Here is a 27,048-nt window from a genome sequence, read left to right on the forward strand (position 1 = left end):
CCTGGGCTCTCACACCATATGTAACATCTGCAGGTTCATTTTTTAAAGATGCCTTCAATTTCAAATATATACTAGAACAACTAAATTCGAAAGCCTTAATAGAAAGTTTTGATGTTGTGTCACTCTTCATCGAAGTCCCCGCCAATGAAGCTTGCAATATTGCACTCGACCTCTACATTAATGATCTCAACAAGTTAATGCACATCCCCAGCAAACTTTTTGCTTCTCTCTTAGAATTTACAACAACTAAAACCAACTTCATTTTCAACAACGAACATTTCCTTCAAATAGATGGTTTAAGTATGGGCAATCCTGATTCACCTGTTCTTGCCAATATAATAATAACACATATTGAAATACAAGCCATATATTCTGTGCTTCATCCCCCACTTGTCGAAATGTTGTATATTTGCTGTTATGTTAAACTTATATTAAAGTTTTTCTTCATTACTCATTCAAGCCATCTTCAAGCATTATTAGTCTCAAAGTGGGTTCCCTCGTCATTGAATTTGGTAGATATGTCAATGAAACTTTTGCTGGTTTCACTTCTACAGAACACACACTAACTATCTTTGAACACATAAACTCCATTCATCCCAAAATCATTTACCATAGAACATGAAAACAGTAAACAGTTATCTTTTCTTGACCTCAACATTATTAGATTGGACATGCAGTTTAAAACCAAAATTCACTGTAAGAACACACACACTCGCTTCTACATCCCTTGGAATTCTGCACCACACAAAAAAATCAATACACTGAAAAACGTCATAAACACAGCCACAATACTCTGTTAAAAGGACTACATAGATGGAAAAATCAACCACATAAAGCATTCCTTCATTCACACCAACAAATTTCCACCAGCTATTGTTGAAAACTCTCCAATATTCCCCCACAACAAAACTCAACTCACGAACAAAATTGATACTAACAAACCAAACAACAGAACATTACACTGCAGTTTACCTTTTGTCCCTATACAGTTGTTTCATTTAGAAAATAGCCATATTTCTAATGTCTTACTTTGAAACAAACAATAATTAAAATTGGTTTCATAATATTTTTTTGGACTGTCGCATGTATTTCGTACCTAGTACAAGTCTGTTGTATACAAAAAGTCAGATGTGTTAATAAAGTTCTTGTACTAAAGATATCTATGAAATGATGATGTCAGTCTGACAAGTTGTAGTGCAAGGTGATGATCATGTGAAGAATAAAAATACTTTTATCTATTGTATAGTTAGCAATTTGCATTTGCCTACCTACACCCTCCTACATGTACATCTAAATTTTTTCAGTATCCCTGTATATTGTAACTGGTATTTTCTGTACTCTATCATCGACTGTTGTGAAATCAGAAATGAAGGTTAACACAAAAATTTATAATTTACATCAAATACCTAATATCATGTTGAATTGTTCTCCGTATAAAGTCAAGATGACAAAAAATATGGTAAATATATTAACTTTTTATAAATAAATTGTACCTAAAAGAAAAAAATGCAGGGTAGATTTTACTTAAAAAGTTATTTTTTTATTTAAATGACGTACTTGCAATATATCTTAGACATACATCTCTAACTTTCTTCAAAATAAAATTATATTAAAACTGACATTTTTTCATCTCATAAATCTTGTGATAAAGCATGCTTTCAACTTTTAAATTGAGGTGAAATATGCTTCATCATCCAGAGTTGGTTTTGGAGTAATAACCAAAGGCATACATTTTCCAAGATCAAAATTTGTACATACCTGAAATTTATTTCAAAATAAAATATTTATTTACTGTAGTTTTTATCAGTTAAAAACTGCTAATCAAATGTATTTAATGAGCCTGATTAACAAAAATGATAGATGGTTGTCAGCTGGTGTTTATTCGATTGAAAGTGTAGTTATAACAAAAGTGTATATGCACATTTGCATTTTAACAAACTTAAATTGTGAATCACAGTAGAAATAAAAAAATGTGTAGATATTAAAGATTATTGTGATGTATATGTACATACACACACACACATAGATATTAAGTCCAGTCATATCATAATGTTTTATTTGTGTTTGATGAAGATGAATTTATGAAACACCAAAGAGAAGAGTATGAGTTTGGGAAAAGACACCTGGCAAACATAATGGGTGTGGATCCAGAACACTTCACCCAGGCTGATGTAGATGTAAGTTACTATGTGTCTATTTACTTTATTTTTGTAATTTTCATGAAATTACTCATGAATGATATATTAAGGTCTATATTGCCTGCAAAAAAATATGAAATAATCACCATTTTGATAAAAGCATTTATTTAAAGAAATCCACTAGTTTATTTTTACAAAAGTCATATTTTCAAAATTATGGTGAAACTAATCCTTTCCTGAGAATAATGCATATAAAAGAAAATAAACAGCTTCTGAAATTATAGGCTTACTTCTATGCACAGTGCACACAGTAGCTATTTCTTGCGTGTCTGCCTTTGAGATTTTGTGAATGCCAATCGCTTTGAACTATCTCCCACCAAAGATGTGTTGTAATGTGAACTGCACTAGTGTATGATGTAATCATCATGCACAATAGTGCTCCACCAACAGGAGGGTTATACTTCCTACATGTTCATTAAATCCCCATAAGCACTTGCACTTGACATTAAATTCATTATTATCTTGTGCACTGGATTTAACAGATGTGTTTCTTTAAGGTTCACAGTGTTAACTTTCTTTGGTTTCCTTTTGCTTCCTTTTAACTTTAATTTCGAGCTACATTACCACTAAATAACTAAAAAAAATGTATTTGGAGAATTGCAACGATGACCATGAATTTTCAAGTGACAGTGACTACTACATCCTCCTGGTGATGTTACTAACAGTACCACTCCTTTGTCTGTGGCCACTGGAGACTCTCTATCTGTTGAGGACAATGTTCCTCCTACAAATCTCTTTGTGGACTTGATTACTCAGAACAGTTCTTTACTTTTCTCTTCTCTTGTTTCTTTTGATTATTCCTGTTTCTTACTACGTGACTCTCACCCTGAGGATTATTTGGTTCTCCCTCATTCTCCAAGCAAACGAGTTCATGTTGACACGTTCCTGGATCAACTTTGTTCCTATTTTCAAGTGCCTCATCCTCCTTAACTCCAGAATTCCTTTCCCATGGCTTATGGCTGTTCTACTTTTCCGTTCTTGAATTCCCAATCCCAGGAGTCTTTTCTACTTGGGAGACTTACCCCAGTCTCCAGTAACATTCTCTAGTAATCAGTTTTTCTGTCTTTACTTCTTTATACCCATTTGCTTTGTTACCTATCCTCTCTTCATCTCTTATCTGTACTGTGATCACGTTAGTTTTTATGGGGATCTGTGGTTGGTCCATTTTCAATTCCTTCGCCAGTGTTTCATCTCCAGTTTATTTGGCTCCTCTGTTGTTGGAACCTTCCAGGACATGACACTCTTCTCTACCATTTCTCTTCCCCATTCTTACCTCCTTGACCTCCATCTGGCTGCTTTTTGCCCTGATGTCTTCCAAGGTGTTCCTAGCATCTTGGAGACTTCAACTGAGGCTTCCTGACACCAGTCCTTCCATTCCGCTTTGGTTTTTTGTCTCTTACAGGCTTGTGGGTCTATTCACATTTTTCAACACCATGAATCTTTCACCTTTCCCTTTTTTGTTTCTTGCCCTTCTACCACTTCTCTCTATCCTCCCATCCATCAGGTTGGCCATCACACACATTCTATTGGTGACTTTCTCCCTTTGTACCCAGCTGGTTCAGGCCCTGTAGGGACATGTCTGTTTCTTTTGGACCCATTTTGCAGGTTCCTGCACATGGCCTATCTCTTAACTTTTTGTCTCTTCCTCCTCTGTTCTCTTTTCTGGTTCTTTTTCCTCCTTTTGATCCTTAGCACCTTCTGCATCTCAAGGCTGCATGCAATATCTGATCTTTTGTACATGAAAGCCATCGAGAGGGTCATTTGTTCCTCTCCTGGGTATTATTCTTATCTTTGTGTTGTCCCCAAAAAGTTTATGGACTAGTGTCCCAACATTAGCCTTTCCTCTCTCCACACTGTCTGGTGGTTTTGTGGTTCAAGGGGGAGGGGCTTGTTCCTCTCCATTGGTTCTTTTCCCCTGGACTGTGGATGACCAAGATCAATATCTGGATGTCTTTCTCTCTGTATTGATTGCTCCATCCTCAATTCATTTTATTTTGTACACTGGGATCAGTTATACTACTTTTGATTTCTCTTCTTTGATATTTCTTTAGCCCCTTGTCTTCAGCAGAGTCATGAGAGTGTTTTCTTGTCATGTCCATAGTCTTGGACTTTGTTTCCATTATTACCTGAATGAATGACTCAAGAAGAGGAAAGGAAGATTCAATTACCTTATCAGTTAGGTGCATCACTTCTCCAAGAGGTGGCTAATATGTGTCGGCTGGTTAGGTTTTCCAAGTCGTGGCTGACTCTGACTCAATACTTGGTCCACCTTGGAGTCTTTTTTAATTTTTGATTCAGTCAGGCTTAGCCTTCCCCATTCATTTGTAGGACATGAAGCATATAGTCATCTCGACTATTGCCTTTCCTATATTTCTTGTGTGAGAAATTATGTCTCTTTTGGGGAGACTTGTGTCTTTGTAACATCTTGTCCCTCTAAACTGTGCTCACATGGATCTTCTTCAGTGGACTTTGAGTGACCAGTAGAAAATCTCTCATGGATCACTCCACAGCCTTTGGGGTTTTGTCTCTTGCAGAGCGTACCTTTCACATCAATGTTTTTTAACACTTGGCCCTTCATTGGGTGTGTTCCTAATTGCCACCTAATCTTGTGGATCATTTGGTTATTATTAACTTCAACAATTCTTTGATCATTATCCATATCATTTGTCAGGGTGGGACTAGCATCAAGTACCTTTGCTTCCACACATTGGACTTTTTCTTTTAGACCCACTCACATTGGGTTCATCTGACTGTTTGTCATGTCCTGGGAGCTTTGAACTTGGTAGTGGACTGATTCTCTTGACTGGACAGGATTCTTCATATAGAGTGGTCATTCCATCTTCAGTTATTTTGATAGAGTTGCTCCCAGTTTGACATGCCAAAGATCAAAGCCTTTGCAACTATTCTCAATACCAAATTCTCCCTCTTCTGGTCCCTGGTTCTTCACCCAGCAGCTCTGGTCTCATCTCTTTGTGTATGTGTACCCTTTTCTTCATCTTCTCCCACATTTCTTGGCATTGATTCATGATGCTCTGTTTGGTCCTGTTGTCAGAACGTTTTGATTAGCTCAGTACCAGTTTTCTCTTCTTCACTGACTGGCATCAAGGCACCTCTTACTCTGCCTCCACCTCAGTCATTCTTGCTTCAACCTCGTACATCTCTCTTTCACTCAGGAGTGTCATCCCTTAGTCTTCACAGGTGGATTTGTCTGGTCCCTTGCTAGTTAGTTATGTTTCTCTGACTACATAGTCTCTCTTATTATCACATTCATGTTGCCCCTCTACTTTCTTTCTAACATCAAAAGTGTTCTGTTTTTTCTGTTGTTCTTTACCACCAGGCTGTCCTACTGTTGCACACCTTTCAGATTCCTTTACCTAGTTGTTCAACGAAGAATTGTAATTTTTTTTTTTCACAGGCTATTGAGCCTACATAATTACCTTTTGTTTCTAATGTTAATTAACTGATTACTAATTTTCTACCATCTTATGTATTGTTTGATAATCTATGACCATGTTCCAAGAAGACAAAAGAAAAAATAGTTTTATTTTGCAAATTAGGAATTTGAACTGAAATTTTGGCTGAAAAGCATGGGCACTGTTCATTCATCTGGTCTGATGTCCACTATGTGTTTTTTTTTTTAACTAAGTATTTGAGCATTATGGGAGGAATACTATGTTTTATTTATTTTTGTACTTGGGTAGAAAATTGATTGTTGTTTTCATTTTAGGTGATTAGATGAAAAAAAGTGTCTCTTATGTTACTTTTTTCTATTTTGGCTTTGTGTCCCAGTATTGTTAGACGTAGTGAGATATGATTGTATGTGTAGTTTTGTTCTTTTTCTTCATGTTGGTATTCTTTACTATGTTATTTTTATTGCTGTTAAAATATTAATCACATACTTACAATGAAAATGTTTATGCTGTAGTATGACGTGATGAGTGAAATTTTATTGGTGTATGCAGGTTAATATTGAATATAAAATAATTTCTTTAAGACCATGCAACTCAAAAAAGTATTTGTTTTTCATCTTCAGCAAGCAATAGAATATCTGATGCCCTCAGGTTTATTTGAGAAGAAAGCTCGACCAGTTATGAAGGTATGTCTAAAGTATTAATAATATTAAAAGGTATTCTGATGTACAATATTATGAACTGCATAATGATTTTTTTATATATTTTTTTAACTGTTATGGCTTGTGATGTTACGATATCATCATGATTAAGTTCTAATTAAGCAGCAAAAAAGACCTTGTTGTATGTAAGGAGTAAAGCTCCTGTACTAAAGTATCAGATGTTTTTAATCTTAAGTTCTAGTTTAGTTAAAATATATAGATGTGTAAATAAATTACTTTTTGCTGTTAGCCTCTTAATTTTGATTGACTTTTTTTAATGTAAATTCTTGTGTTTATTTACTCAGCCAACACAGTAGTAAAGTGTCAAACATTTTACTAAATATATTTAAAAATGTATGTGTGTACCACTAATTCTTGGTTAATACATAAAAAGAATATTTTTTTAGAATATCTTACAGATTTTGTTCAATATTTAGTTTCTTTTTCAAATTTGCAATATTTTTATGGTAATTGTAAAATAAATTTCATTTATAGTGTTGTAGTCTTTCATGGAGCAATGCAATTACTGAATTAATAAGTCAGTATTTTTTATCATTCTAGCCTCCTGAGAAAATTTTCCCCAAAAGAAAAGGTAAAAAGAAATTTGGGATTTTTTTTTAGCAATATAATATTTTTGACTAATTTGACTTATACACAAATTATAACTAAGGTTCAAGAAAGTTTAAGAGGACTTCAATTTCCTATTATAAAGTTTACAGTGACTGTTATAATAATTTCTAATTATGGTAGCAAACAATAATAATTATAGAACATATAATGTTGCCAAAATTATTATGTGCAATAATTATTCTGGTGTCATCATAAATGTTTTAAAGATTCCATAATACCTAATTTTAAAGTGTATATATATTCGATCAGGATTGAGAACAGGAGTACAAAAGATTCAACCTCTATGATTTTTTAAAAAACTGGAAGTCTTAGGTTTTTATTACAAAATTTAAAGTGGCTTACTCTAATTTTATTCTTATTTTATATGACTTAAAGTCTCTCTCTTTATTTTTTTTGTAAAGTATTCCTTTGAATGGTATGAACTTTGTCTCTTATTTTTTTAATGCAGCTGCAGAATTTGATGAGAGTGGCAGGCCATTTCATTTTTTGTTTTATACTGGAAAAGCAAACTTCTTTCAGACTCTATATGTAAGTATCTCTTTTTTTTCATTGTGAATTATGGATTTGTTTTATTTGTTTTTAATATATTATTATCCATTTTTCAGAGTGGCACTGTACAATAAATAAGAAATCCCAATTTGTTGACCTTCTTAATGTTTTTATTAATGTTTACACAGGTTTTGTTAATTTTTTTGAAAGTCCTAAATGAAAGTTTTTACTACATCTAGCAAATAATGTTAATGTAAAACTATGATTGTTTTTTTTTGTTTTCTTTTGTATAGGATATTGTAGAGAAGATGGAAGAAATCAACAACTTTGAAGATCGAATGTTACGCAAAGGAATCAGGGAACCTCCAGCAGAATCCAGAGTGTAAGTAAATATTCATTAACCTATGAAATATTACAATGATAGCTATTAATAGCAGATTGTTCTTTAAATTAAGCTGTACAGTGTTCAAACACTTGGATTTCACTTGCTAATTTAGGTCAGTATTGATTTTAACCTTTAAATTCCTATAGCAATAGTAACATTGAAATTACAAGTCACTATTTATTCCTTATGTCACTACAGTAGTGCTGCTCTCTAAGAGCTAGATTAATTTAAAAACATTTAACTCCTGAAATATGCATACTCTGAAATATTGAACTAAAATAAACTCATTCCTGTAAAATATTTTGATTGATTTTTTTTACTTTCAATCTGCTGGAAGCACTTCTGTTTGGAAAACTTAAAACTTACAATGTTTACTCTCATGGGAGTTAAATAACATATTTTTAAAACGATTGTTCTTCCAAAGTCTAACAAGTTTTTAAATGAATACAAACTTTGTATATCATAAATCAGGTGAAGAACTTTGTGATTAGTACTTGTTTTTAATTATTATATTTTGATAAGTCTTACCACATTATAAAAATCTTTTAAACAACTATAAACTGCATAAAGTTTTTATGTTTTTGACTAATAATTAAATTATTATTATTATTTAATGAAATATATATATTACATATGTATATATACTATAGTATTTCATGTCATAAAATTTTTTTCTAACACAACAAAAGTGAAAAAGGAAAGGATTAAGTATACATATTCTCATATCTTCACTGTTCTTTATTTGTCCTTTGAAACATATAGACTGAATCAGGTTTTCTGCTTATCAGCTTTTGAACTTAACACCTTTTGCTACATTTTGAAAAAAAAGTTTTGACCTATTAAGATTGCAAAGACTGTGACAGTTGTGGATCAAGATTGAATAATAAACAAATGTTCTTCCACCCTGAGATATTCTTGAGTATATGAGGCTTCATTCAATTTAATGACTCGCATTTGGACCTGGCTCCTTTGGTCATGTCACCATCTTTTACAGCATAACTCTCAAAATTTAATTAAACAACTTTAATATCAATGTATGTCAGTAACCTCCTCCATTGAAAGTAATAAATCTCAGCAATAGCTTATTAGCTATTTCCTGTAAAGCTAATGTAAACAGCAGGTCATGTAATACATAAAATTTTAGACATTTTATTTTACTGACATTTTGTTAGGTAAAGTTGAGAATGTTATCTACTTCAGTTACTTTTGTTAAAAAATATATAACAGTAAATAAAATATATACATAACAACAAGGATATGTAGTACTTATTGCATGATGAAGCTCATTTACACGCAGAGTAAAAATGAAAGTCATTCTTTTATAAGCCTTGTCGAGGCTCACAAACCTGGGTATATAATAACTAATTCATGTAGCTTTTAAATATGCATTTTAGAACATGAAACATGTCACTCACAAGAATAGAATGTCTCATGACTAATATAATTTATTAGGCTTTCTGAATAGGCTATAAATAGGTTTGGGATTACATTTCAAGTGTGGAGGAAAAATATGATGTTCTCCCACAGAGAAACTACAACAGGCTTATATTAATAAATAAATACATTTTAATCTATGAATAACAAAATTAAATAACTGTAATGAGCCTTATATGGAGAAGAATCTGCTTTTTCCATTAGTTATAAATATGTCCATGAGACATATAAAGTTGATTAACAATTGAAAGTCGGAAAGAGAGAATGGGTTTTCTGGTACATTTGACAAAGTTATTGTTATCTCAGCAAATTAAGAAAGTGGGAGGTTCAGATTTCATGACATGCTCACTTTGACCTGATCATATCAAATGAATTTTAATGTTTACTCACATTTTTCTCTATCATTTAGTACCACTGTTAACTAAACCTTTCTAGATGTTAATTAATTAAAGTAAAATGAAAAATTATTAAGTTGAACAGACATTTTAAAGTTAACTATAGGTAGTAATTGTAGTGACACTTGTTATGGTGTGAATGCATTTTTATAGGCTTTGAATTAAGATCATCCACTTCTTTTTAAGAAACTACATAACAATTGTTGTGGTAATAAATGTTTTAGAAAAATATTGTTCTGGTCACTACTATGATCATTGTTTTCAGTTGGCCTGAAGAGCTCTTAATTGAACAAAATGCATAGTCACCAATGGATATGGTGGACATAGTGTGGTTGAAATACTATTATATGTTCTTCATCTTGATAAAATAAAGGTCTGAATAAAGAATTATACTAATGTCTTATGACAAGTATAATTAATTAGCAATTATAATGACCTTGTATCATATTTATGCATAGCCTTAACTGTTAATTATTGTGTTAAACAGGCAAATAGCACACATATATTGTTATATATAGTCAATCTTAAGGAACAGTTCAGCCAATCAGAATTGATTTTGCTTATATTTCATGTTTGCCATTGTGAATCTCATGCATCATGAAACTCGAGCATATTGCAATTTCCACTGGCAAGTATATTTGATAAATGAAAATGCAAGATTAATCCTTCATGGTGTAGTATATGAGAGCTCTGGAAGTTTGAGTATTGATCCTGAATTTTATTTTTAGAGTCTGTATGACCCTTAGGTAACATGCAGTACAATCATTCACTGTATCCTAGTTCATACGTGGTTTAAATAAATGCAGTATGTTAATGAAAACATTGAGATTTGTAAAGAAACAATTTTCATATGACTAAGCTGTGTGTTGTATACTCATTTTCTTCTGATAACACAATTTCGCTGCTAAAGTAAGCATTAACCCTTTTGAGATGGGTCACGGGTAAAAGGCCATGTCATCTCGTTTGTTGACTAGCATTCAAACTTTTATTGAACTACTATTTCATGAATTTATGTCAATAAGTTTGGTATCAAATTGTAGATTATAATTCAAATTTTAATGCTATATATTACTCAGTTTCATAATTTAAAAGCAAATATTAAAAAAAACAGATATACATCAATTTTTGTGTGTCATGTGGTATGTTGAATGGTGCACTGGTTCTAATTTGATGTTTGTGAAGTCACAATACTAAGTCTATAGTTTGTACAAATTAGAAACTCAAATTACCGATATTGACAAGCTAGAATATATAATAAAAGCCTCTTATCTTTTAAATTTGTTAAGATATTGCTCATGTAATAAATCAATTACAGTGCCACCCCGCCCACCTCTTTCCATTTTTGGAAATGCTCCCTCATATACACTTAATTCTATTTTTGACATGAATAACCAATCAGAAGCTCAAAATGTCCCTCTAGTGACTTTCTCAGCCATTTTAATGGGCTTGACACCATTTCTTTGTTTGGAACCAATATTTCAATGAGGTAGGGTGTGTCTTTAGTCTGCTCCAAATTTCATATTTTGTTTAGTTACTAAGCTTGATAAATTACAGTGGAATTCTATGGTATTAATGTAGTAATTTGTGATTTTTTATTTATTCAAATGTATATATAAAACCTAAAAAGAATTATCTTGTTTCATATCCTCCACGTGTAAATCTTTTAAAGGCTTAGCATCCTACGTCAAGCAGCTACCGAATACAAAGGTTGTAACCTAGAAAGACAATTGTTTGCTTTACTTCTTTAGTTACTGTTATATGTTTTAAGAAAAATAAGTTTAAGAATTTATTTCTAAATAGCAATAATCTATATACATATATAATGTATAATAATTGAAATATGACTGTATTTTACAAAATACTAGTCTACTAAAACATAGCCAAGACAAGTTACTTTGTACAGACCAAAGGTTAGTTTTATCTTATTTGATATGGTAACATGAGTGCATGTGAGCTGCATCATTGTAGCTTCTGTATTGTTAGCCAGGCACGGCTGAAAGGTCAATATAATAAAAATAATAAATATGTATAAATGTATAATGTTATAAGATTTAAACTATTTAGTCTAAACATTTATGTTTCGTGTAATAATTTGTGTTCATTATAGAATGAAAAAGGCATAATTTATATATATTTCCTAATTTTTTATGGTGGTTGTGATGTTGGTCAAATCTACCAAACCCTTGCACAGATTAATTACTGAAAATATCAAATAAAATAGTTTTTTCTTAAGAAATGTTTAATAATTATCTGGACATTATAAAGATTTTCATGTGAAATTTGGAATTTTTTTGATGCATAAAAGTATTCTTAAATCTTAAAATGAAAATTACTTTGGATGATAGATAGGCAAGATGTGAAAAGAAGAAAGGCATGAGAAAAACATTGCTTTACAAACCTTAAGACTTAATAAAAAAAAATTAGGTATTTTGCGTATGAAAGCATTGTAATGTTTACTGATAAATTGCCAAATTTTGTTAAAATTTGCTTACTAATTTGAAAGTTATAGCATGAAAACTATAACAGGCACAAAATGGTTACGAGGTTGGTCCCAGGGACTGGACCCGTGCTGAAAGAGTTAAATTGTGTAACCAGTTTGAAAGACTGGAAAGATTGAATCAGTTGTATTAAGAATATTATGAAAATATTTTTTTACGTTTTCATAAATCTGTTTTGGGCTAGATATTTATAGAAGTAAGAAATGACTACTTTTATGAGGCAGATAAATTATTTGTAAAATTCCTCATTTGTCATTATTAAGTTATAAATTGAATGATCAGATTATTTGAAATATTAATCAAGTTGCATTTTCTCATTTAGTAAAAAAACAGCTTGCTAATTATTAATGCATGCTAGGTAAGAAAAAAAAAGAAAAACAACCCAAGACATTTGTTTTTACAAGCATTGACAAGATCAGGTAGCCTACACATGTATATTAACTTGCACTTTGGCTTACATTAAGTCATGGCAAACTATCTTCAAATCTTTGTCACCAATAAGAAAAAGTAGAAATAGGTTATAGACAATTATATTATCACCTGCCATGGTTCAAAGGGGTCTCAAAAGGTCACAAATTTCATCTGTTTTTTAAGGATTAGAATTTATTTTGAGTCCAAGGGTTTTTCCTCAATCATCAAGAAAAATGTTTATTGCTTGTTTTAAACATTTCATGACCATAATCTTTTAAGGTTAAACATATTTTTAGAATGATTTTAAACTGGAAAGAAAAAAGAAAATCCAGAATATTTATTTGTATTTTAGAAACCTTAGTGGAAGTACTTGGGTGACAAAAGAAGGTTTGGAAGAGTTGATCGTAGAGAAAACAAGTGATCAAGATGTAAGATATGTCTTATCAATATATAGACTTGTGGAATAGAACAGAAATTTTCTCCATTTTAAATGACTCTAAAATATATGGATTTCTAATTAGCAACTGTAATTACAAAAAAAAACTAGAACTTTCACATTCATAAATACACCCCCAATGAAACTAAATATGCTTGTACTTTTATTTAATAATGTTACAGTAAATAATTTAAGCACTTTTATGAATCTGTGTTGAAAAAGCAATTTTAGAGTTCAAACTTCTATGTTTTAGGGTTAATAAATATGTATATATAATTTTTAGTAGCAATCTACACGTGAATATTTGAAACATCATTTTAGTCAGAACATTAAGTGATGTGATTTATGTTTCAATAAAAGTAAAAGTAAGTAAAGGTGTTCCAAAAGTATATAAATACTGTCTCAACAAGAAGATATGAGTTGATTAATGTTTGAGAGTGTTTGTAAATCTAGAATTAGTTGTCTATGAGATTTCAGCTTTTAGTAGACATTTCTAGAAAATGGATATATTGAAAGTACTAAAAAGTATCTAAAGTAAAATTGGAATTGCTACATTTTCAAAACTTAAAACTTTATTACAAGATTGATTACAGTGCAAGCAATGTTAAAGTCACAAAGTAAAATGCAATATTGGAGGAATAATGCTTTCAATTTATGTTTATTCTGTTTATATTTTGTTCCAGTGAATGAATCTGTTGGTTTTCTATCATTCCATTTACTAAACATTTTACCATTTGAATATTTGTTATAATGATTAGTCTTATTTGATGATAATGTAATATAAATAGCTTTTGAAGTACTTCATAGTATTTAAAGTTCATAAAAATATATTTTCACTTTAAAAGAGTTAGTCATTCTTTTTGTACTAGCTTGTTCTTAATCAACCATGCAACAATTGGTATATAAAGCATATTGTTCTGACCTCTGCTGTGTTTTTTGTGTCCTGCTCTACAAGAGTTAATTATCCCTTTCGAGATGGGTCATGGGTGAAAGGCCATGTCATCTTGTTTGTTGACTCACATTCAAAATTTTACTGAACTGCTATTTCATGAATTTATGTCAGTAAGTTTGGTATCAAACTGTAGATTATAATTCAAATTTTAATATTACACCTTACTCAATTTATTATCTTAAAAGTGAATATAAAAAAACACAGTTAGACATCGATTATTGTGTGTCACGTGGTATGTTGAATGCAGCACTGGTTCAAATTAGATGTTTGTGATGTCAAAATACTAAGTTTATAGTTTTGTACAAATTAGGAACTCAAATTACAGATACTGACAAGCTAGAATATAAGATAAGAGGCTCTTATCTTTTCAGTTTGTTAAGGTATTGCTCATGTAATAGATCAATTACAGTGCCACCCCATCCACCTCTTTCCATTTTTGGAAATGCTCCCTTATAAACACTTACTTCTATTTTTGACATGGATAACCAATCGGAAGCTCAGAATGTCCCTCTAGTGACTTTCTTAGCCATTTTAACGGGATTGACACCATTTCTTTCTTTTGAACCAATAATTCAACGAGGTAGGGTGTGGCTTTAGTCTGCTCCAAATTTCATATTTTTTTAGTTACTAAGCTTGATAAACTATTGTGGAATTCTATGGTATTAATGTAGTAATTTATGATTTTTTAGTTATTTAAGGTCTTGCTCATGTAATAAATCAAACACAGTAGCACCCTGTTCACTTCTTTCCATTTTTTGAAATGCTCCCTTATATATACTTACTTCTATATATGACACGAATATTCAATCGAAAGCTCAGAATGTCCCCCTTGTGGCTTTCTAAGACATGCTGGAAGAGTTATCCTTTGGTATATCTTATGTCAGTATTTAAATGTTTTATAGGAATTGACTATTCTTTTGGATTATCTTGTTTCATTATACAAGTTTTTTACAGGGTTGATTATTTTTTTTTTGCCTCATCATGTTTCAGTATGCAACATTTGTGAGTGCTATTACAAATTTGGCCGAACATCCATATTCGTATCGTGTAAAAGACTACTTCATGAAATTTAGAATGGCTTTAACGGCAGCATCACTAAAGCTTGAGATTTTACCAGTAAGTTTTGTTTACGTTTTCTTAAAAGCATTAAGGTACCAAAAAGCTTGCACAAAAAAAGTGTTGTCAAATGTTAGATAACTAATGATTCAAAAATTTTAATTCCACCAAAAATTAAAACATGTCATTCATGTATTTCTGTTTAAGAAAAAAAAATATATAATTTATCATAATTTTATTTTTTCTATTATGCTGTTTAAATTTTTTATTTAAGCATTTTTAGTGAAAATGAAATGATTGAAAGAAGTTATCTAATAATGTGATTTTTAATATAAATAACTTTCCATGTTACGATATTCACCAAAACAACATCATAAAATAATTTAAAAGATATTAAAGTTTATTTATTTAAATTTGAATTTTTTTTAAGTGTGCACCAATCTTTTCCTTGTAATTATGTTTATTGGACTTAAATTTCTGCTTAACCCCTATCATGACTAGCGAGCACTTTTCAGCTTATTAAGTTTAAAAGTTAATGTAAAAGAATAAATGTACTTCTAAATTTCAAGCAATTTGTTAAATATTTCTATTGTGAAAAAGAAACAAAATCAAAAGATATCAGTGACTCCTTTCTGGTACAAAAAAGCATTTAAGTCATATACCATCAAATTAGGTAAGAGTAATGGATTTTTCTGTTTAATCCATGTCTTCAAAAATGCATTTCAATTTGAAATGTGTTAATAATTTCTTCTTTATTTTCAGCTTGAATATGATGCAAACAATCGTCCATATGTCAAAACTACAGGTATCAATTTTGTAGAAATTTAGTGGGGTATTTAAGAATTTCATATTATTTCTAGTTATGTTTTTCAATGTACAAAAAAAGAAGAATATAATACCATAACACTTTAAAATGTAAATACATAATTAAAATTAGATAATGCAAACATACTATGTTTTTCATACCCAAGGTTGAAAGAAGTAAAAGGAGAAAAAGAAGTAATGGTTCAATATAAAGGTTATTTAATTCAGAGATAGATTATTTCTTTTTAGAAAATGCTGTATGATGTAATATTTGTAAAAAAAGCTATAAAGTATAAAAACTTTTTTATCCTTTGCATGAAAAGTATTGGGTCCTCTAATAGTTTATGGGGGTAAGAAAACATTTTCAAATCTTTCAATTTTGGTTGAGATTTATAAAACAATTATAAGAGAAATCTTTTCCAAACTACAAATAAAGCACTGTTCAGTTTTTCTGTATCTCAAACAGTACGAAGATCTGATATTACTCTATGTACTAAGAAAACTAAGTATATCTGGAAAGATAAAACAACAAAGACCAAAGTCCTAGTTTAGAATTTGTTGAACTTTGTGTTTATGCATAGTGTAACAATCTTTGCTTATCTGTTGTGGTATGGAAAAAAAATTTCTAATTTGTTCAAAATCTAATCTTTAAACCACAACATACAGATGTTGTAGCTTCTGATGAGAATATGTGCTAGCAGTTCAAAAAATCATTTTCAAGCTGTAATGTGGACAAGGGTTATTATAAAAGCTATAATAAGGTTTTGTATTTGTTATTAAAGATGAAAGGAAACCTATGGTTGAGAGAAATATGAAAATAAAGAACCTTTTATTGCCCACAGAAAGAAGGAATCTGGATAAGTTGTGAACTATTTATTTCCTGTTATTTATTACAGGATATAGAAAGACATCCAAAGCTGAAGTACTAGTTCAAGGAAATGGAACAGGCAAAATAGAAATTAATGGCACTGACATAGACTACTTTGACAGCACACAAGACAGGTGTGTAGGAAAGAGATCTGTGAATTTCCTTGGTACAGGAATGAGTCGGTTGAAGCATGTGATTGCAATGTGAATTGAATAGAGAATTGCTTGATAATAGTTTTTAACCATCTTATTCTTTCACCCAGAATTTATTATTTCTTATGTTTTTCTTTGCTTAAGACACAAATACTGTATATTTTATTACAAATTGAAAAGCACAAAAAAAGCCATCATGTATACCAGCTAATATATGTGGCTAGTAAACTGACTTTTTTGAAAATTGGATATGTGGTCTGGAAAACCATTTTTTTATAAGAGCGAAAAACACCTATATTGAAATTCTGCAACATTATTATTATTTTTTTTTTACCTATTATTCAGTATCATCTTTAACCCTCACATTATCTATTTGTTTATCTACTGCTCACTAGTTGTACACATAATGTATCATATTAAGTAATTTTATGCTTTCATTACAGTCTTACCTCTCTTACACAAAGCTCTCTCAATCTTTTTTCTGCCCTCTAAGCATTGGTGAAAACATTTTCATGTTTAGCATACCAGTCTATATACCCCACCAATTTCATACCACTGTTGAAAACGTACGTAGCATGTGACTACTCCCCACCTATACTGATGCAGCTAGCTCACTCTGCTATTTCTGCTCAATCTTCACTTTCTCAACTGGAGCAACATTGTTTATATGTGTGTTTTTTCACACATGGCTCCTGTTTATGATCGTGCTTCTTTGCCATTTCCAATCTTTTTTTTTCAACAGTTTTATTTTACTGTTTGCATTTAATTGTTTCAACAGTTTTTTGCATTTATTTCTTGTTGCTGAATTATAAAAGACCTTAGTATGAACTTGCGATTTAATATATTGACTATGAAATTCCCATTACAGTCCGAAATGCTATGGATACAACTTCCCAGGAATCAGGTTCGAATTTATCTGCAGAGGAGGTACAAGTTTTAATTTGTAGGGAGCTAGATTCTATTTATTTTTTTACCAGCAATTTCTTCTTGTTTTCAGTGTGACAATGTTTCTGAGGAAGAATACAGTAAAGAAGAAGGCTGTTTGGACTCTCTTTTTCCAGCACCTTCTTATTTTGGTCTGTCACACTCTACACCTCTTCAGGAGTTTACCCCTTCCATTTTTTTACAGTTAGTTAATCAGGTCGTTGGTTGATGCATATTCTGGTTTTTCTGTGTTTGAAATGTGGTGGATTTTGCTAATTTTCTTTTTCCTGCTCCAGTTGCCATGTCGTTGACTTTGGTGGAGGTTTGTTCTCCTCCTTACTTCATATTGCTTCTAGTTCTCCCTATGGTGCTGTAGTAAGTTTTAGACTTGTAAACGTCACTTGGTAGATATACCCGTGGTAGGTGCAGCTCAGATGCCCTTTGTGTGGCTTTTCCTTCTTTACACATGAGAGATATTTCACGTCATCAGTGCTTGGACATTGGTAAGTTAGATATTTATGGGTGCTTTGTCATCTAAGTTAATTTAGATGAATTGTAAGTTAGATATTGTTTATTACATACCTAGTAGACTCGGTATACTTCGAGAGTTTGTCAGTTCGATATTAACAAGTACTGTAACTAGGTATGTTTAAATAGTTTGTAAGTTACATATCATAACTGCTAGTCACATCTAATTCATTGTTATATCTGAATAACGTTTTTTCATGCCATTGTTGAATATGTGCCTTATAATCCTAATTATTGTCAGTGTTGGCCTTATTTATGTGTCCTTTATTTTTTAGTTAATTTAGATAAATTGTAAGTTAGATATTGATTATTTCTTTGTTTTCTTGGTAATTTTTATCAGTTTGCACTTTTGTTATTATTGCGTACTTTGTGGACTATGTAGTTTTAGATTGTTTGTGCATTCAATATTCATGAATACTTTGTTAACTAGGTATGTTTAGATAGTTTGTACACTACATTTTACTACTAGTAACATATAATTAATTCATTGCTCTATCTCAATAATTTTTTTTCATCATTGTTAACTATGTGCCTTAGAATTCTACTTTTTGTCAGTGTAAGAGTTTGCTGTGTCACTGATGTGTTTGTTTCTATCCTGTTCTTAGGGCTCAGCTTTGCTGTGGCTCCTTTTCCTATGTTCTTGATATTAGAAACCAAATTTTTTCCTCGCAGTCAACAATTCCGTGTTCATCCCCACATTGTCAATAGTTATTTATTGCTCGAAGGCAAGTATTTCAGTTCAGGGCCCTACTGTTTGGACTAACCTTGGCTCTTTAACTGTTTTGTTGGGTGGTGCAAGCTTTTGCATGACATTATCACTCAATGGGTCTTTGCACTCATCTTTACGTGGATGACTGGCTACTGCTCACTTCTTCCTGTTCACAGTCCAGAGACCATACTCTTCTGCTCCTACAAGAATCAGTATGGGTGGGATTCTTAGCAAAAGGGGGGGGGGGAGTCTGTTCTTACCCACAGTTAATTTCCCATTCATTTGGGGTTTTCTTCATTCCTACCTCAGTTGGGCTTAGGCTTCTCTCTTTTTTGTCTTTGGGTTATGGAGCAAGCAGTTCACAAGGTCATCACCTCACATTCTCTCACAGCTCAAGAGGTTCTATCTCTTTTGCGGGTCAGGGTCTTACGTGTTCCCTTCAGTGGAAACTCCTTGATCAGTTGAACTACTCAGATCAATTGGACCACCCTTTTACTCTTCATTGCCAATCAAAGCCAACCTGGTTTGATGGTTAGACAGAGGCCAGACCATGGCAGGGGTACCACTTTTTCCACCTCATCTGTTCACAAACTCATCTTTAGAGGGTTTGGGTGTTTATCTCGATTCTCAGGAGATTACCAGTCTCTGGTTCATCAAGGAGATTTCTCTCCATATCACTGTTCTCGAGCTTATGTTTCATCGAGAATTGTCCCACTTCCTTCATCTCCTGTAGGGGAGGGTGGTTATGATACACACCGACAACTTCACAATGGTCACTTATATCACCAAGCAAGGGTGTACCAATTCCAGGTCTCTGTGCTTTCAGATCCTTGATCTCCTTTTAGTGGTCTGAGCTTGCCATGACATTCTACACACATTCGTTCACCTTTGATTTGGGTAAATCATATCACTTTCTTTCATTTATGTTTTCTTTTCAGAGAGACTTTTTTTTTTTACCACTGATAATGAGATCCCACTCTGTGGTGGATGTTGCCTGGTCAGGTACGCTTTGCTTCAAACCCACACTATTTACTGATAGCACTATAACACTTACTGTATAAATGGAGTGTTCTGCAAGACCACTGGTGGCATACCCAGTGGTATATACATATGTTTGTAGATATCAGGAAGTTTCACCCAGTGGTGGACCATAACTCATGGACTTCATGAGTAAAGCAGAAGGAGATTTCTGCCCATCCCTGCTGACTCTTGATTCAGTCTACATTTCCAAATAGGAACTCACAGACACCCATTGCACTTTCACTGATGTGACGTTCTTTTGGACTCAACAGATTTACTCCCCCTCCCCTTTTTTTTTCTTCCAGTGGAACAAGGGAATCCTTACCAGTTCCCAGCCACTGGGGTGGTGGACCATGGAGGCTTCCTCCTGAGTGCATTGTTGAATTTTAATTTACCATTCACATTCATGATTTTACACTCAGTGAGAAGAGGGCAAAGCTTGTTTCCTTCCTTCCATTTGCCCTGAATGCTTTTTACCAGGTGGACAACTGTCAGTTGGAGCAGGACCAACCTACATGTTCCTTCTCATAATACCAGGTTTGGGATGACACTACCCTGTTCCTATCGTTGTGTATAGTAGAGCCTCTTCTTGTTAATTCCAGTTGCAGGAGGTTCTTTCTCTGCACCTACGGTTGAGTTTTGGAAACTCTGGCTGCCTCGTAATACTGGTAATGGGATGTAGGTACGCTGTTCCTACAGTTGAGTGAATGTTTCAAATCCTCCTCATAATTCCGGATGCAGGATGTTTCTTCCCTGCATTTATGGTTGGGTGAGTTATGATTTCTGCTTGTAATACCGGTTGAGTTAAGGCATGTTGCAACCATATATAATGCCGGGTTCGGTTTGTTGTACTTCTTGCTTCTACAGTAGTTTTGGGAGTTTGTCTTGTTTTGGCTGACTGCAAGCTTCTTCTTCATAACTGGTTGCTTGACTTATGACATTCTGTTTACTTATAGTCAGGGTTGATGAGTATATGTAACACTATCCACATGCCCTAATCACTATGTTTATGGTACACTATATTTGTTTTTATCTGTTTTGATTCTCAACCTCTTAAAGCCGAAGACAAGTTATGGAACCTCATCTGTCCGGTTGAGGTTGGTTATCTACAAAGTTCATTCAGTTTATATTTTACAGATGGGTTGCATCTCTTGAACAAATTGCACTTGTGCACATCTTTTGTTTCCTGCTTCAATGGCAAAGAGCATATCGGTTCCAGATGTAGTGCAGTACCCCACATGTGTTCTTCAGTTTCATCTTGGAGCACACTTGCCAAAAACTTAATGGACTTACAAGGAATTTGATGGATATTTTATAAAATCTGTATATGGGCCCCATTGGTAACTGTAAAGTAAAATATACCTTTATATTTGTTAGACCTAGAAATGTTAAAAACGAAAATTACCTTTGGACAATCAGTGAAATGTCAGTTCTCAATCTGAGCTCTTGTAAGCTTTCTGATTCTAAAGTATTATACCTACAAATGTATGTGAATTTGATTGTTCTGTAATAATACAAATTAACAGCTGACTGATATTAATCATAAGTGAACCATACTTCTTGTTTTCACTTCAACATCTAAATTCCTTTCTATGACTTTTTCTGCTGACAATGTTATTTATTACACCATTTCTAATATGAGCTTCAGATACACAATTTTTTTACCTTCTATATACCCTAGTTCATAAATCAAGAAACTTGCATTATTTTGCTTTTTTTTTATGCCACTCTAAAATATTTTGTACGAAGCCATTGAATGGACTGCATGCCCTTGGAGTCAATAGGTTGACAACATTTCAATTGTTAAGTTTCAGCTTTCAGCAGGACCAAAAGTTGTCTGCTTGTAAATTTTATACAAGTGGAGTTCAGTAGCAATTTATCGTCATTAAAACTAATAGTTTTGTAATAAATTTATTTTATCTCGTATTATAGCTATAAACAAATGTTTATGAACTAGTATGATAGGAAGTTAGAAATAGTTTAAAAAAGTGTCAAAGATACAAAATTTATAGTACATAATTTCTTAAATAGCATAGAAACTCTCATAAGGCTGAAAAATGTATTTTACATTCCTTCAAAAATAGAATTTGTCCTGTATAATTTCATACAGTGAAAACTTCTTTTACACAACTTTAGAAATAGAATTTTGTGAAGTATAAAACTTATACTGTTATTTAATATACAACTTCTAAAATGGAATTTTGTGAAGTATTAAACTTATGTAGTTACACAACTTCAGAAATGGAATATTGAGCACTATTAGTTCTTATCAGAATACAAGCCCAATATTGTGACTGAGAACCTTAATTTCAACCAGTGCTAGCTATTGTGAGTAATTCCCTGTTTTGAAATTTATTATTGTTGTTTTTTTATAATGCTACTGTTTTATTTTGTAGAGAACAGTTACTGTTTCCACTTCAGTTCTCTGGGCTTCTGAAACAAGTGGATGTAAATGCTGTTGTTAGTGGAGGAGGTACTTCAGGACAAGCTGGAGCCATTAGACATGGGCTTTCCAAAGCTCTCTGTAGCTTTTTATCCCCTCAAGAGGTGGAGTTTATGAGATTAGGTAAGAGTTTACATTTCTAAAACAACAACCTTAGATTTATTATGATATTCATAGTGTACATCATAGGAATTGTCACTGAAAAGCTTAAAAACCTCGTTCTTAATTCTCTGTACACAGGCTCAGTTGAATTGACCGACCTCATAACCATTTTGTAGTTATAGTTTCTGTACTATAACTTTTAATACAGTATATGTATGTTCACAAAATCTGGCAGACTTTTAGTAAACATTACAAGTTTTTCGTACACGAAAAATCAGATTTTTTGATGAAGGATTTTAATTGAAGATTTTTCCTTTAATATATTTAATCTTTTTTTTTTTGGCAAGTCCAGATGCAAAGGTATTTTTATGTTAAGATAAAAATCTTAGATTTCATGTGTACTCTCTTAAAACCTCCTAAATACATATAAAACGTTTTTTTCAGTAAAAATATATATTTTATCTGTTATTACAGTAACCTCAATGATATACTTGATTATTCAGCCTGTAGATAAATCATCAAAGTATAATGAAAATAAAAGTTGGAAAGTCAGAAATAAAATGAGCAGCTGTGCCCTTTTTTTTTATTGCTAAACGTTTGACATTTATTATCTGTGTTTATTTTACTGTCAAAGATTAAAGCAGAAACTTGATGAAAATAAAGCAGTAAATTGCTGCTTGTGTCAGTAGTCTGTTTAGGTGAAACCATGATAGATACCCTCAAAAGTAATAAAGCACGTGTGAAGAGATAGCCGACTTGGCCCCTGCTCCGAAAACAGGATGTCTAATGTATCAGATTATATTTTCTTGGAAAATTTAGAGTAATCACACTGCACTTAGCATATGTAAAAACTAAAATGCCAACAACAGGATGTAGAATTTATCAGCTTATGTATGTATCCTACAGTGTTTACAACAAGAGTTATCCAGAGTAATAAGACTGTACTTTGAACTCGTCAAAATGTTTATTATATGGTTCGATGCCGATACAATAAACATTACAATTCTTTGAATATCAGTAATCCTTTTGGGGTGTTTAGTGGCATAGGTGTATAAAGATGTTATTTGAGCACATGCTTATAAAACCCTTTTCCCCTTTTTAGCACACTTATTCATCAACCAATAAATCTTAGGTTTTAGTACTACGTATTGCACTTGCTTTGTTTCTATTTTAATTTTGCAAGTTTTCTAAGTCTAGTCTTCTTTATAAAACATAACATTATTTGGTCCAACATTTGTAAAATATTTTATCTTTCTAAATGTTATGAATAAACCTGTTTTTATGTTTTCAAGTTTCTAATGTTGCATGATTTGCTTTTATTTTACCTCAGTTTAGACAATTAGAATAACACATATTCAGTACCACACATTACTATTTACTCATAAATTTTTAAATTTTATTTATTCTTCTTAAAACGTGGAACAATAAATAAAAATACAATGAAAAACAAAGATTTTGAGTACTTATGGTGTTGCGAAATGTTGAGCTTGTGCATTGCAGGTTCTAAGCCTCGTTTATTCTTTCAAGTGGAGGGTGATGAGATATTAATATTTGTAGGCTTCAAATATAAAGTTTAGAAAACCAAAAAATTATCAAGTTACTGTATTAGTACACACAAAATCCATGTAATTTATCTAGGTCTCTAAATAAGTTATACAAAAAATCCCATTCCTATTCAGAGCAATGACTTAGTCATCACACTTCGACAATTTTGGTAAAATTATTACTTTCTTCTTCAAGCTATTTACAAACGACTGTCAGATTTATGTAGAGGGGAACCTGCTCTTTCTACTGGTTATAAACATGTGCTAATTAGTAGGTAGGACTAGACAAAAAGTTTCAAAAGAATGGAGTAGTGGGAGGAGCCACTCTAGTAGATTTGCTAAAAATATTGACATCTCTGCAAATCATAGAGGTGGGAGGGTATTATTTTATACTTGTCCATATCTCAAGTTTGAGTCTCTAATTTGCTAGCCACTATACACATATGGTAAGCATAACAAAGATGTAAACTGAGCAATAAGACAAGAACATGTGTAAGGTGAAACATTTAGAATTTTTGTTTGTATATTTCTATTTAAATTAAGAAATTAAAACATATATAGTATTAAAATTTTAATTATAAACTAAGTTTTGATGCCAACTTCATTGACATAAGTAGTAATGAAGTTATTTAATAAGATTTTGAAAATAATGCTGCAAAACGTCATGACATGCACTTTAACTTGCCTGGGGCAAAAAGGTTAAAGATATTTTCAGTTTTTTTATAATCTTCAATTGGTCCAGGGTAATGAACCAAAAATTTATGTTATCACTTTTTTATAAGTGGAGAGCTCAGTAATATTTAAGCTTTAACCCTTGTGATAAACATTTGTCATTGGTGTCTGTAAACCTTTTTGCATTTTTTTATGTTTGGTCTTCTATATTAAGCAAAAAATTATGTTTATAAATGACTTAACCAATCACAAATACCTTTCTTATTAATGATAAAATAAAGTAAATTTAGTGTTTGACTGCCTGTGCTGTGTACATACAATAGGTGGAGATTTAATAGAACACGAATAATTATTTACTGAAGTAATGAAGCAGTGTAGTAACTTTATGTTTTGTGAAATTGTGTAAAATATGCAAACCAATATTTATTAAATGTGCAAATTTCATTATAGTTGAATCTGAACAATTGTGGCTGAAAATTATGGATGGTTTATTAATTACAATAAAAGATCAAATAGAAGTTATGATAATAGATCCTTACTTACAATTTTTTCATGGCTTGAAAATCCTATTATTTTTAAATACTGTATGCAACTTTGCACAGTGGAAGGCAGTATTCCAGCATTATTTTAAATACTGCTATGCACTAACATTAAAACAATTTACTAGAGATGTGTCAACAAATAATTTTGAACATTATCAATTAACTGACCAGATGACAAAGCTGATTATCAATTAATGGGCATTAATTAGTTAAGAGTGCAAGCCATGGGTAACTCATTGTTCTACATGACTAGAATTTTATCATCTCCACATATCCAGCAAAGATTTGATAATTATGTAGTTGTTTGCTATTTATTCATTTTGAGACACTGGTGTGGACTGGTATTTATGTGGGGAGTTAATCGAGGAAGTAGAGTTGTAGATATTACAGTTTTCAAGCTTGTATATTCCATTTTCATTACTTAAGTATCGTAATGTCTTAAATACTTATAATGTTTCACATCTTAATATTTAAACTGCCTCAACAATCAGCTTTCAATTTCCCTTTCCATTTGTTGGAGAACTTTAGCCATCAGTGTTTATTGATTAGTTGCCAGTTAATTCTCACACTCCTAACATATTAATCTGTGTCAGTCATCAACTAGTAATCAGCTTTGTTGTGGATTAGGTTTATTACTAATTAGTTAGTTGCCAGTTAATCATCACATCTCTGACCCAAATACCAGATCACTCTGTAAAATGGAGAGCTTGTTAAGAACAAACTAATGTATGTACATTTGAAATAAAGTAAACAATTGCGCAGTTTATGGACAATATAATATTGTCCTTTTGGTGAAACTATAAGCTTTGCTTCCTTAGCCGGAGCCCTCTCCTGGTACACTGTATGTAGCAACTGTTTTGATTACTATTACTTAACAACATTGTAAACATAAGACAACTTCCAGTAAAACAATGATGAAAAAATTACTAACTTAAATCTTGTACTTAAATAATAGTAAATAGGAAACTAAACTTATTTAGTCTCTTAAATATTATTAATTTTTACGTTAAATATATAAAACTAAGTTATATCAAAATAAAGGTGAATTTTCTTTACCGTGCTCAAAAATGTGTTATGATTGTCTTTTGTTTCAATTTCAACACAGAAAAATAGTTTTGATTGGTTTCAGTATTACTGTGTAACAATAACCAAAACATGGTAATTCGTGTAAAACATTGTTTTATTAACATGACCCAACAACTATTAAGAGGTTCTGTGAAGTTTTTGATTAATATGCTGGGGGTATTTTGTTGGCTTAGTTCTGTTATTTTTCTTTTTGTGTGTGTGTCTCTCTCTCTTAATCCATCTATAGGATTTTGATATGAATTAGGTTGATGTTGTGATCAATGTTTCTAGCTTGAAATGGTATTACAGTTTATGATATCTCACTAGAGCTCATTCATACACCCATATATAAGTGAGTGTTTGCTTTTGACCTGTAAATTGTGTACTGCATTTGCACTATATATTATACTGAGCATTTTTTGGGTGTCTGGATATTAAACAGTTGGGTATGGATATGATGCTTTGTAAAGAACTAACCATCCAACAAATCAAATTAGAATACAGAATAGCCAAGACTCTTGACAGAGCACAAAGAAAATACAGTATTGATTATGTTGTATCAGAACTGAAGGATCTTGAGAAACAAGTTGACGACTACATGTTTCGACGTCACTCCCGAGGATGACGTTGTAACGTCGAAATATGTAGAGTCGTCAACTTTTTGAAGGCCATAGATAGGC

At 31.9% G+C, this 27,048-nt stretch overlaps 1 protein-coding gene across 1 annotated transcript in view; it reads left to right on the top strand.

Annotated features, from left to right (window-relative positions):
• The window catches only part of LOC106465333 (28S ribosomal protein S9, mitochondrial-like), a 42,185-nt gene that overhangs the window by 13,234 nt on the left and 1,903 nt on the right, over nt 1-27,048 (top strand). The window contains exons 3-12 of the mRNA XM_013925552.2: nt 2,074-2,177; nt 6,232-6,294; nt 6,871-6,901; nt 7,388-7,467; nt 7,722-7,810; nt 12,904-12,979; nt 14,930-15,055; nt 15,758-15,800; nt 16,696-16,801; nt 22,397-22,566. Coding sequence (XP_013781006.1) covers nt 2,074-2,177; nt 6,232-6,294; nt 6,871-6,901; nt 7,388-7,467; nt 7,722-7,810; nt 12,904-12,979; nt 14,930-15,055; nt 15,758-15,800; nt 16,696-16,801; nt 22,397-22,566 — 888 coding nt within the window. The remainder of the gene's footprint in view (nt 1-2,073; nt 2,178-6,231; nt 6,295-6,870; nt 6,902-7,387; nt 7,468-7,721; nt 7,811-12,903; nt 12,980-14,929; nt 15,056-15,757; nt 15,801-16,695; nt 16,802-22,396; nt 22,567-27,048) is intronic.

The sequence above is a fragment of the Limulus polyphemus genome, unplaced genomic scaffold (assembly GCF_000517525.1).
Source record: "Limulus polyphemus unplaced genomic scaffold, Limulus_polyphemus-2.1.2 Scaffold67, whole genome shotgun sequence".
In the NCBI taxonomy this organism is placed as follows: Eukaryota; Metazoa; Arthropoda; class Merostomata; order Xiphosura; family Limulidae; genus Limulus; species Limulus polyphemus.